Source organism: Chlorocebus sabaeus, chromosome 3, assembly GCF_047675955.1.
Source record: "Chlorocebus sabaeus isolate Y175 chromosome 3, mChlSab1.0.hap1, whole genome shotgun sequence".
In the NCBI taxonomy this organism is placed as follows: domain Eukaryota; kingdom Metazoa; phylum Chordata; class Mammalia; order Primates; family Cercopithecidae; genus Chlorocebus; species Chlorocebus sabaeus.
The window spans coordinates 26,719,488-26,732,515 of NC_132906.1; the positions used below are offsets into that span (position 1 = coordinate 26,719,488).

The window sequence follows — 13,028 nt, forward strand, 5'->3', positions numbered from 1 at the left end:
CTGTCCTTTTCCACAGTGACGGGAGTAGGATAGGACTGGTTGCTTTTATTGCCAGTGCCCAACTGCCCATAAGAATTGGCGCCCCAAGCATACACTTGGCCTTCATCTGTTAATACTAATGTGTGTGCGTAGCCACAGGCGACCTAGAAGGAAAAAAATCCACTCAGGACTGCAAACAGAAGTCATTATTTCACTGCTTCCACAAAGTAGGTTAAGAAACAAAAATGAAAAAAAGAAAGAGGCAGCCTACCCGTAGAGGCAAGCATTAAGGTAACCAACATTCTTCCAGAACATGTGGGCCAGAACTGCAGTAAGACTGCCATGAGTCCCCTGGCGTGAGCACCTGCCTCGGTTCACTGGAGCTTTAATGCTCACAGAAATCAAGGGGTACGAGGGGAATGTCAGAAATGACACTTGTATTTTTTAAATAATTATTTTCTTTTGTGATTATAAAAGTAAACCAGGTTCAATTTGAAAAATATAGAAAAATATAATTATAAAAGTTCTCTGAAGATCAGAGGCTTTTTTTTTCTATTTCTATATAGACATAGAGATATGCACCTATAGCATTTTTTTTTACTGACCATGTTGTATAAGCAGTTCTGTATCTTGCTTCATTTTATTAGACATTACACATAGCAGTTTCCCATATCATTAAAAATTCTTTGTATACATCATCTCCAGCACATACACTTGGCATAATTTAGCTAATCATTAACTTACAATTTGATTAATAAATTCTGTTACACCTATTGTTTTTATTAAAGTTATCATATATACATATATATATATATATATATATATCTTCTTAACTAATTCTGTAAGAGAGTTACAGGAACTGTTGGTTCCTCAGGGAAATTCCCTAGGAGTAGAACTACAGGTCAAAGGATAGAAAGGCTTTTAAGGCTCTTGTACACCCTGCCAAGCTTCCTCAGGAAAGCTTATAACAATTTATATTCCAAAAGGTATGTGACAGTGCCCTGGAACAGAAATTTTCTGAACAGCTGCAATTTAATTCAAGGAAAAAGAGATTTAACCTTTATTTTAATGAAGACATACAAGCAGCTAAACTTTTCATCCTGCCAAGAAATCTATGTTTTTAATATATTGATATCTTTGCCAGTGAAGACTTAAAAACACACGCACACAAACTGACAGTGGACGTACCCGCTGGACACGGATGCCTTGCAAAGCTGCCACTCTGCAAGGGGTTGGCTGGTTGCCACTGCTGCCAAGTCCGAGCTGCCCGTTTCCATTGTAACCCCAGACATAGACCTAAGAAAAATGACACCCTCAATCCTCTCAAGAGATAAACAGCCAGCAAGTTGTCTGTTATGTGGGACATACCATACTAGAATGAGACTGATGTGGCAAACAGGGTTTTAAGCAAGATGTAAAATAACTTCCTTACCTCCCCTGTGTCCACTACTGCCATGCAGCACATCTGCCCACAGGCTATGGTCACAACTACTTTATTCTGTAGGCAGCCAGTGACTCTTCGAGGGATTGGCTGATTAACTGTTGATCCAGATCCTACCTGCCCAGAGTTATTATAACCCCAGGCAAATACCTGTTTAAAGGAAAGATCAGTAAATGAAACACATTAATTTATAAAGTGTCTCAACTGGACACTGACATGTACTTGTGGCACCGAGTCTTCCCTCTCAAAGTGCTTCAGATCTATAAATCCTTACAACACAGGCAGAGAAGTGTTTACAAAATTCATTCTTACACAATGTACATGATTTTATAAAATTAGGTTATTGGTGTTATCTATATGAACAGTAATAATTACTATTAAATAACACGTAACACAAAAGTATCTACTTTGCCCTAGCCATCTTTTTCAGCATTTGGGGAATTTTCTTATTGCAAATAACCTCTTTACTACAGCAACAGAGAAGGAACAACACCTTCTTTTAAATTTTGCAATTATGGAAGACCTTACTACGTACAGATAAATGTCACAACATCAATACCCTGACTGCCGGGCGCGGTGGCTCAAGCCTGTAATCCCAGCACTTTGGGAGGCCGAGACGGGCGGATCACGAGGTCAGGAGATCGAGACCATCCTGGCTAACACGGTGAAACCCCATCTCTACTAAAAAAATACAAAAAACTAGCCGGGCGAGGTGGTGGGCGCCTGTAGTCCCAGCTACTCGGGAGGCTGAGGCAGGAGAATGGCGTGAACCCGGGAGGCGGAGCTTGCAGTGAGCTGAGATCCGGCCACTGCACTCCAGCCTGGGCGACAGAGCGAGACTCTGTCTCAAAAAAAAAAAAAAAAAAAAAATACCCTGACTGTGAATTGCTACCAAAAATAAGGCTGAATTTGAGGGAGGTTATTTTAATCAAATGACTGTATTTCCAGGACTACTATAGAAGTCTACATAATCTTATTGAAAAAAATCAATGAGCTTTAAGCTGACTATTCTCACCTCTCCATCAGATGTTAGCACCAAAGAATGGTAAGACCCACAGGCAACTTCAATGACTTGTTTGTTTGACAAATTAGTAGAGATTTGACAGGGCACTAAACCATGATTAATTGTCCCATTGCCCAGCTGGCTATAAGCATTATGACCCCAGGTAAAGACTTCTCCTTCTGAAAATAAAAAGAAAGACAACCAGCTTTTACGACATCTACTTCATTATACAAAAATATATGTAGCACAGCTTCCACAAATGAAATCTAAAAATTCAGGTGCAAAAAACTAATCAACTTCCCCATTCCACCAGAGTCATTCTACAAAAGAATCTATTTGGAAAGTATAAACTGCATTCTACCTCAAAGCAACAAGGTGAAACTTAAATGTACACAGTTATAATAACTGGAAAATAAGTTTTTAATAAACGGCAGAGAAAAGGCTGCTGGGAGTAATAGCAAAAACATTAGAATGAAGTCAAAAGATTGTAAGGCCACTTAACTCCTCTGGGTCTTAATTTCCTTATCTTTAAAATAATCACCAAGTTGATTTTTAAAAATCTTTGTTATTATTTATTACATAGCATAATACACAGAAAAGTTCATAAAACATGTATGTACAGTCATGCACTGCTACTTAAGTCAAGAAATATAACCTTATAATCACCCCCCAAAAGGCCCTCATGTATGCATCTTGCATACAAATTTTTAGTTTTTCCTGTTTTTGAAATTTAAATAAATGGAATCATACAGTATGTACTCATTTCATCTGTATTTTCCAGCATGTTGTCTCTTTGTGCTATATTCTGAATAATGACTTCTGATCTATCTTCCAGTTTACTAATTTTACTAATTTGCTGTGTTCAAACTGCTACAAAATTTGTCCACTGAATTTTCATTTGATAATCATATTGCTCATTTGGATCTTTTCAAATCTTCTATAATCCCTGCAGATTATCTTCAAGCTCATTTTAATTTCTTCAAACAATAAATATAGCTGTCTTATAATTGGTGTCTGATAATTTTAACACCTGATATTTAGTAATCAGTTCTTACTATCTGTTATTTCCTCTGGTTCCCATTCATGGTACCTTGTTTCTTTGCATAGCAAGCCCCCCTTATCTGCAGGAGATACATTCTAAGACTCTTGTACTGAACCTGTATATACTATGATTTTCCCTATACATACATACTTATGATAAAGTTTAATTTGTAAGTTAGGCATAGTAAAAGACTAACAATAATAACTAATAATGAAATAGAACAACTACAAAATGTACTGTTCACAATGTCACAGAAGGAAGATTTGTTCTTACCATAAATCTTAACAACCTCAGCATGAAAACTCTCCATTTTTCATTTAAAGCAAGAACTGTATGTTTTCTCTTCGGCATATCCAAATTGCAAGCATCACTACTCTTGCACTTTAGGGCTATTATTAAGTAAAATAAGGGTGACTTGAACACAAGCACTATGAAACCAAGACAGTCAATCTAATAACTAAGACAGCTACTGAGTAACTAACGGGTGGGAGTGTCAACAGCAGAGACGCTGGACAAAGGGATGATTCATGTCCCAGGTGGGATGGAGCAAGACGGTGAAATAGCACCCTACTCAGAATGGCACACAATTTAAAACTTATGAATTGCTTATTTTGGAAATTTTACATTTATACTTTCAGACCACAGTCAACTGCAGGGAACTGAAACCTGAGAAAGTAAAACCATGGGTAAGGGGAGACTACTGTATATCTGGCTATCTCTTGACTATGTGCTATTGCCATTGAACAATTATTTCAGTTAATTCTCTCAGGCCTAGGATAAAGGTGCCTTCCCCTAGAAAGAATCTGCACTAACATCTATCATGCCCTTAAGGCACTTGCCATCCAGTGACTTGAATAAATTCAAGGGTTGAGATTTCCTGTACCATTCAGTCTTGATGTGAATTAAACTACAAATCCATGGTTACAACCTTTTAGGGGAGAAGTTTTATTTATTTTCTTTCTTTCTTCCTCCTTGCTTCACTCAGAGCAAGGAATTTTTCTACTCAATCCCTTATGAAGTGGCTAATCCCTACTACTAACGCCAACTACAGCCATCAGTCACTCTTTAGCGTAAGAATCACAGAATGCTAAGAGTTGGCGGGGGGATGTTGGACACAAGGTTTAGTCTTTCAATTCATAGATCAGGAATTCAAAGTTCAGACAGACTTGCCAAAGTCCACAGTGAGTTCGGCAGTGTTTACTGGGCTTATAGCATTGTCATTCATACATCTAAAATGCAATGATTACTAGATTCCATCTGCCACATTACCTTATGCTGGCATTCAGATACATTCGTGTTTCATGGTATCCAAAACATAGTCAATTTCACAGGAAGAACCAGCAACTCTCAACCAATTAAACAATGTTCTCAAGGGCAGCTGACAAGTAAACCTGAAATTCTACATGGGGTTCCTAGGTTACCTGTTGTTGCAAGGACAATGTGTGGACCACTCCCATAGCTGAGGCTGGCTATTTTCTTGCCACTTAAAGAATCCAGTCTCCGAGGTTCAATGGTGCTCCGGTCGTCACCTAACCCCAAACAGCCACAACAGTTTGTGCCAAGCACAAAAATCTATGGGAAAAACCACTGTTAGTTCAAGCAGTTCTATTTCTAACAAACTATAAATTACATCCAAACAGGCATCATCTTCCTTAAGCAAACTGCTTCTTTATATAATAAATAAAATCTAATTTCCTTTTTTTTTTAATTTACTTTTTTTTTTTTTTTTTTTTTTTTACCTTTTATTCCTTAGTTCCCCCAAGATCTTCAATTTGGCAAATTCATTTCTAAAAATGTGAGTAGCTGAATTATTTTCTTCAAAATTACCTCATCATTTACTGTAGTGTATAAAACTTCATTGCCAGCACTGCCAAAGACACAAGCCTGACGAATTAACTGTAGTTCTTCCTCAGAACAAAGGGAAAAAATTGGCCACTTTCCCACATCTAACATCTTCAAAGATGACAGAGTAGCCTGTACTGGCTGAAAAGGAAAAAATATATGTTGAAACAACAAATTAAAAAGTGAATTTTCTCTGCCCCTTCAGTTCTGTAGAAGAGGATGAACACTGGTTTTGGGAGGAACACACTGCATCTGTTTTTGAGAGGCCTCTCGCAGCTGCAGGGATTGCCTCTGCCAGCTGCTTCTGGGCGGCTCACAGCTACCGAGCACCGGAGGCCCAGATGGAACCAGGTCTCCCCTACTCATTGTCCTCAAGGACACAGGAGTCATCCACAGCTGGGCTTCTGGGAACTGAATGTTCAGCAGATACTTTAAATACTGGCTATGTCTTAAATGTAGCTGTGGAAACTAGGCTGGTTGTAAAAACAAGAGGGAGAGAGAGAGAGCTGCCATGTCATCTGCTGCCTAAGCCAAGAACAATACTTAGTAAAGAACAATGCTGAAAGTGACACCAAGGAAATGGTCCAAAGTTTTAGTTCATGGGCAAGCTTTACCTGGCCTTCAGTTTGAGGAATTGGTGGGTTTCCTCATCCCTCAAGCAAGTTTGGGGGTCGGCACAAGAAACACCCAGAAAACACGTGTACTTGTTTGTTAAGGCGGCCGTAACAAAGTAGTGACAAGCGAGGTGGCTTAACCAACAGAAATTTACTGTGTTATGGTTCTGGAAACTGGAAGTCCAAACTCAAGGTATCAGCTAGCTAGCTCCTTTTGAGGGCTGTGAGGGAAGGATCTCCTTCCAGGCTGCACTTCTCAGCTTGTGGATGGCTGTCTTCTCCCTATGTCTGTTCACATCATCTCCCCCCATGCCCTGCATATCTCTGCATCTAAATTCCCCCTTTTCCTAAGGACACCAATTATATTGGATTAAGGTCCACCCTAATGACCTCATCTTAACTAACTACATCTGCATTGCCCCATTTCCAAATAAGTTGCACTGTGAGGTACTGGCTGTTAGGACTTCAACACACAAATGTTGCAGGGTCACAATTAACCCCCTAATAGCATACATTAAGATCACGAGCACCTGCACTCCTAAAAGAGCATGTTATAAATTTGTTTGAAAGAGTTTTGCCTATTTGCTACTTTGGAGGCATTTTTATTGATATACTTTTCAACTTGCCAACATTTTGAAGGTTATAGTAAGATACATAAACAGCCAATATGCCTATCAAATGGCATGTCTGCTATTTCCCACAACATCAACAAACTTATACATGATTTAAAGCAGCAAAGATTTTCTAAGGCCTCCTCTCTTTACCATCAGTTATTAAACCAACCTTACCGGGAATGCGTTCTGGTGTACAACTGAGTGGACTATCCACTTACCTTCTACAGAACTGAACACCTACTTGTCCCTTCCACCTTAGGAGAGCACAAGTCAGCAACTCTGCTCTTCTCAAGTCCACACTACTAACTTAGCAAGCCTCCCCTGTCCTCATTACCACGAATTTCTCTGGGGCCACCTTCACAGACTCCTGAGTATACTTCAGGAGGACAGAGACCGAGTCTTTTACCACCATGTCATCCATCCCTTGAATGGAGCTAACAATGCAATACATACCTTTGTGTTGGTGAAATGAACAAGTGAATGTTTGAATGGCTGTGACTCATTTCTGGATTCACAGCCCTCCTTTCCATCCCATCCTCTGAAACTCCTTCACATGGAAGCCATTCCGAAAACTGGGCCCCAAATCCCTGCTCCTGGCTCCAGAGCTTTCCATTTCTACTGCACCTGAGCCATATCATCAAACACAGCTTTGTTACTAAGTTCTCAGACTTTTAAGCTTCCTTCTGATCACAGCCAACAGTATTAACTTGTAGCCCAAGTGAAGTCTGCAGTCAGTGAAGGGAAGCTAAGATGCATGGAGCAGCTGTCCCAATGGCCACTGGACCTAGAGCAAAAACAGGCAGAGCCACCAGCTTTTTTCTTGTAAATAAAGCTTTGTTTTCAGGTTTCTATCTTTTCTGAATAATCTTCATGGCACTATTGAATGCTGTGGCTAAAAAGAACTCAAAAGATAATTTTCTGAGAAACCCGAAGAAACCCCAGAGAGGAGCTGCAGTGGGTTGAATGGCTTCCCCTCGAAGTCCAGATCCACCAAGAACCTCAGAAGGTGACTTTGTTTGGAAATAGGGTCTTTGCAGATGTAATGAGTTATGATGGAGTCATAGTGGATTAGAGTGGGCCCTACGTCCAATGACTAATGTCTATAAGAAGACGAGAGGGCACACAGTGACACACAGGGAAAAAGGCCAGGTGACAACAGAGACAGGGACTGCAGTGATACATCTGGAAATCAAGGAGCAGCAAGGATGGCTGGGGGCCACCACCAGAAGCTGAGAAGATTCTTCCTGAGAGATATCGAGAGAGCATCGCCCTGATGATGCCTTGATTTCAGACTTCTAGCCTCCAGAACTGAGAGAAAAGACACTGCTGTTGTTTGAATTGTAGTCATTTGTTACAGCAGCCCCAAGAAACTAACAGAGAAGCCAAGCAGCTTGTCCCTGCTATCAGCATCGCCCTGTGAGTTAACGGCAGAGCCTGTACCAGGGCCAAGCTCTGCTGATGCTAAATCCAGTCACGTTCCCTCACAGGCCACTTGGATCACAAGACCTTGCCCTAGGAAGAACACCTTCTGTTATCTTTTGGGCAACACCAACAGTTGGTTCTCCCATTCACTTTTGAAACAGTGCTTACTGTTTCTGCATTTACTTTAGTTACAGAGTACTTTGCAAAAAAAAAAAAAAAAAAAAAAAAAAAAAAAAAAAAATATATATATATATATATATATATATATATATATATGAGGTAGGAAAATCCACAGGCATTCCCTACAGGACAACCTTAATTTGGAATTTGGAATTCAAAATAAAATCTCACATATGTAAGAGGTTACATTTATATGCAAGTGTAAAACTACGTCCCCAATTTTATTATATATATATTTTAGGAACACACAGTGTTCTATGGTGACGTGACATTAATCTAGGAATCCAAGAATCTTTATTTAAAATTGTTATTTCTTCTCTGTGACACCTGGTTTACTGAAAAAAGAGCAACTTGCCCAAGGCCACGATAGAGCTAAGGATGGAATTTTGTTATGTTAGTTTTTGGTTAAGCTTCTACTTTAAATTACCCCACCATCCAACATCATGAAGAAATCTTATTTTCTATGAAGTCTTCATTTTTAATTTTTTTCCTATTCTAAGCCTGTAAATTTCCAAAAGAACAAGGTTTAGGAAGTGGAAGTAGAACAAGTATTTAATGTAGATGTATTAATAATCTAATAATGTTTATATCTTATTTCTCATCTTCACAACAATTGTAGGACATAGATACTATTATCCTCATGTTACCTATGGGGAAACTGGGGCACAGGGAGACTAAGTAATCATCCAAGATCACTAGCTTCTCAGTGGACGAGCCAGATTAAAGCCCAGAGTTCTTTCCACATATCATCCGATTGCTGAGTAAAAAGTTGACATAAACTGTGATACCGCTGGTAGACCTAGTGTTTGCTTGCATTTGCAGGGCTTTGGCTATTCTCAGACTCCGTAAGGAACAGGCAATAATGCCTACTGTGGGTTGTCTTCCACGAACAGCACAGACGGAAAGACACAATGACTATTTCATTTTTCCCTTGCAAACAGAGTTTTATATTTCATCCTGCTCTGCTATTAAATCAAGTGGTTTTCTGGATGTCTAGAATCAGGCTGTGAATTCCAGTCAGCTCTTACACACCTGTCTACAAATGATTAGTTCTAGGCTTTCTTCCTGGCCCACGTGTATAAAAACCTATGGTACCCAGCCCGTAACTCTACTTGCTACTGGGATTCTATAATATGTGTTTTCTTTAATGAAACCTCCAGTCTGTAAGTTTTATGAAATGATGCTACAAGTCAGTAGAATGTGGGATCTGATATTATCATTGACAAAGATACAAAAATAAGACATGATCATTCCCTTCAAGGAGGTCACAATTTAATAGAAAACAAATAATTACAATATAACCTGAATACAACAGAGATGTGAATACATTGCTTTTAATCTCTGGCAGAAGGCTGGCTGCTGGAAGTTAGTCATCAAAGACTCAATTTTTAAGTTTGTTAGGGCAGCTATTACATAGGGAACTGATGACTAAATTTATAAAATGCATGTATTTGCATTTTTTGAAGTACATATTTAATACAGGCCGAGCATCCCTAATTCAAAAATCTGAATCCAAAACCCAAAACTTTTTCAGCACCAATTTTAATGCTCAAAGGTCCTGCTCAAAGGAAATGTTCATTGGAGCATTTCAGATTTCAGGTTTTCAGATTAAAGATACTCAACTGGTAAATATAAAGCAAATATTCCAAAATTAAAAAAAAAATCTGAAATCCAAACGCTTCTGGTACCAAGCATTTTGGATAAGGGATACTCTACCTGTGTCAGTCTCAAGGAATTACAGTATCTTTGTTCAGAGAAGCAATATACATTCTTCTGTCCAGCACACTCATGAGACAATGTAGGATGCACACAATAGTCCCCCATAGGAACCTCAATCTATCTGCAGTCATTCTGCATGACAGCAGCTGTCTCTGCAGAATGACCCAATCAACTCCGTGCCCCACTGTCAAGTAAGAAACTGGCTGAGCAAGAGCCAAGTGTGGTCTATAGAAAAATCTGTATGGGGAAAAAAGCACTACTAAAGAATGAGAGCATGGCAATATGGTGTCCCTAGCATTCAGTCCTGGTTTGGCACAGGTAACCCTCTTTACTGCAAATAACACTGCCGCAGGTGATGATTAACCCAGGCCGGCTTTCTCTTACTACTTTTCTCACATCTAGTCCACCTCCCCTTCCTTCAAGATCTGGCGTCTGTTTGGGAAATGTCAAGTCCTGAAATTTTAATATTAGCTCAAGGAAAACATAATTAAGGAAATACATCTGCCACAAAATTAGAGGCCAAATTGCACCTTCTTCTTCCTTTGAGAAAGTGATACCTGTGTAACTATGTTTCTCCAGCAACATGAAGAATCGAGTGTATAATCATACTTCACTTAATTACAGATAACTATCGAGTTGTTGCAATTCAATTTAAAATACAGTATATTTAAAGAAAATCAAAATTACATGTTAGGCATACCTAGCAAAAAAGAGTTAAGAAAAAATGCCAACACTTCACCTTCTGAGTACTTCCTAGCATTAGAACAATTTGTATATATTCATTATATCTTATAAATATATTCACTATATAGTATTCATTATATTATAAACATTCATTCATTATAATACTTTGTATATATATTTGTATATGTTCAATCACTATGTAGTTACAATACTGTAATTTCATTGCTGATTCTGTGAATCTATTCTTTATTTCATGAAACTTGTTCCTAGGAAAAATTAGGAATTTTTCTGCTAACATTTTGTGAGACTCTTAAGTTCTATACATTACTTTTGTAAGCTACTTTTGGACTTTCCTACAAGGGCTCACAAATGAACACTTAAGTCTGCACATGGTAATGCTACGGTTTAGTTTCAAAAGCTTTGCCATCTTTGTACACGATGCTGGCTTTGCATAATTCTTTACAGTTTGAATTTTGACGTGATTTTATTAAATAAGTATGGGAAACTGACAAAAGTTAATAGTGACAGTTAATATTAAGCTGTTAATAGCAATAAGCAGATATTTTGTAAATTTAACAAAATAACACAACATGGAAATCAATATGCATGTAGGAAGATGTGAGGCTTTTAACATCAACTGGACACTGAGTGGACTTACGCTGGTTGACTGTCATGTTCAGATGTGATGAAGAAAGAAATTAAAGAATGTCTACGATGAATTGAGAACATATCATCTAAGATCAGACAGTTTATAATTTTAAAAATCTCTGGGAATGGGATAAACATTGGTCAACTCATAGCCTCTTGCAGGCCAGCAATGTCTGAAGGTAGGGGATGGCCTTCCTGCCTCATCCATCACTGTCACCATCTCTGGGAGCCCTTTCTCTGCACCCCAGGCGTATCAGTTCCCTGCTGGCCCCTTCAGCATTCTCCATACCGACAATAATTATCTGCTGGCATCTCAGTGATTACACTGTGAGCCCCTCAAAGATAGATAGTATCTCATTGATCTTCCTATCGGTGACCAATAGATGCTTCATGAAGTATATTTCATGCGACAGAACACACATGCTCCAAGGGCATGATTTTTCTAACCTTGCCACTGTCTCCAGAGAAAAGAGGAAGTTCTTCTTCCATATGGACTCAGTCCTGGGCAGTCCCTGAGGAAAAAGTATGTGGTAAAATCAGGATCCCTTATGTTTGATGGAACTAGGCAGGTTAAAATTACTTTACTGCTAATTAGCAGAGAAAATAAGCTAAGCTCAAATGTTGTGAAGGGAAGATAAAGGAATTAAACTTTAGGCATGAAAATTACCAGCTACAAAACTCCAAAAATGTTTGAATTGATCTGGAACTACTGGATGGCCTCTTACGGGAATCTTTCTGCTGAGGTCTGAAAAAGTAGTCTCAAAATATACATGGGTCCTTAAGACTATAAAGGAAATGAGTAGAAAATTTTCATTTCAGAGTTGACTTCCTATGATAAGGAAAAATAAATTTTAGACCTTGGTCAACTTTTCTCTGGGATTGGAAAGTTCCAAATCACTGGGAAGAGCAGACATCAATTCTCAGCTCCACAGAAGAATATGTGATTTGCTAAGCTGGAAAAAAAAAAAAGGAGAAATGAATGAAAATGATGAAAAAAATGAATGAATGAATGCGGCTTTGTTATTCTGGACTTAATGAAAAATCTGAAACAACAGCCACCCAATATGTAGCAATGCATTGAATGTTCTTGCCTTAATAACCATGCTAACATCACCTACTTTCTACCAGGTAGAAGTAACAGCAGGAGCAGCTCTAGCAGAAGCTATGCAATATGTCTGGACTGTGGTTCAATAATTATGAGGTCAACTATTTCATCACTAAAAATAAATAAAAATAAAATAATCTCTCTCCTCCAAAAAGCAATTTAATAACGCTGTATTTAATGATGTTGCTTTTTCTAATTCATGAGGTGGGGTCAATTTTCTTAAATACAATCTTTTATTTCAGGTACTAACATTGGAACATTTTATCTGATATTTTCTACAGTAGAGTGATAGACATAATAATAGATTAAAAACAATAATCAAAATATGGCCAAATCTAAACAGTGTTCCTTATCAATGTTTTCTATGCCCTTGAAGATATTAGTAATTTTTTTCCTCAGCTATAAAAAGATCTCGCAGAATATGAGGAATCATAATTTATTCAGAATTATTATAACTTAAAATTATGAAAATTAATAGCAAATTATTATTTATAACGTTTGGAAAAAAGTAAAAAAGATACGCTTGCTTTTAAGAAGATCAATTAGAAGTTTCTCACTTAAAAATGTATAAACCAATCTGATTGATGATATGGAAAGATATTTTGCCATTTTAATTAATACTTACTACATATTATCTATGGCATCTTAGCAGATCTGTTAAAATCCTAATTTTCTCTAAGACCCAGCATGACTGCCACTGAGATTTACATCAATGTGGATTCTGATTACCCAAAT

The 13,028-nt window shown here is 38.1% G+C and overlaps 1 protein-coding gene across 6 annotated transcripts in view; it reads right to left on the reverse strand.

The window, feature by feature from the left end:
- RCBTB2 (RCC1 and BTB domain containing protein 2) overlaps positions 1–13,028 on the reverse strand; it is a 44,841-nt gene that overhangs the window by 21,733 nt on the left and 10,080 nt on the right. For 3 of the 6 annotated variants that reach the window (XM_007960384.3, XM_073014069.1, XM_073014080.1), the window contains 7 exons: positions 12,046–12,141; positions 5,293–5,448; positions 4,887–5,037; positions 2,436–2,602; positions 1,412–1,570; positions 1,168–1,275; positions 1–143 (listed from right to left, as the gene is read on the reverse strand). In XM_007960384.3, coding sequence (XP_007958575.1) covers positions 1–143; positions 1,168–1,275; positions 1,412–1,570; positions 2,436–2,602; positions 4,887–5,037; positions 5,293–5,448; positions 12,046–12,102 — 941 coding nt within the window. In that variant the 5' untranslated portion in view covers positions 12,103–12,141. Of the gene's footprint in view, positions 144–1,167; positions 1,276–1,411; positions 1,571–2,435; positions 2,603–4,886; positions 5,038–5,292; positions 5,449–6,988; positions 8,056–11,635; positions 11,701–12,045; positions 12,142–13,028 lie in introns of those variants that run through there. The other 3 variants (XM_007960386.3, XM_073014091.1, XM_007960387.3) reach the window with 3 other exon arrangements.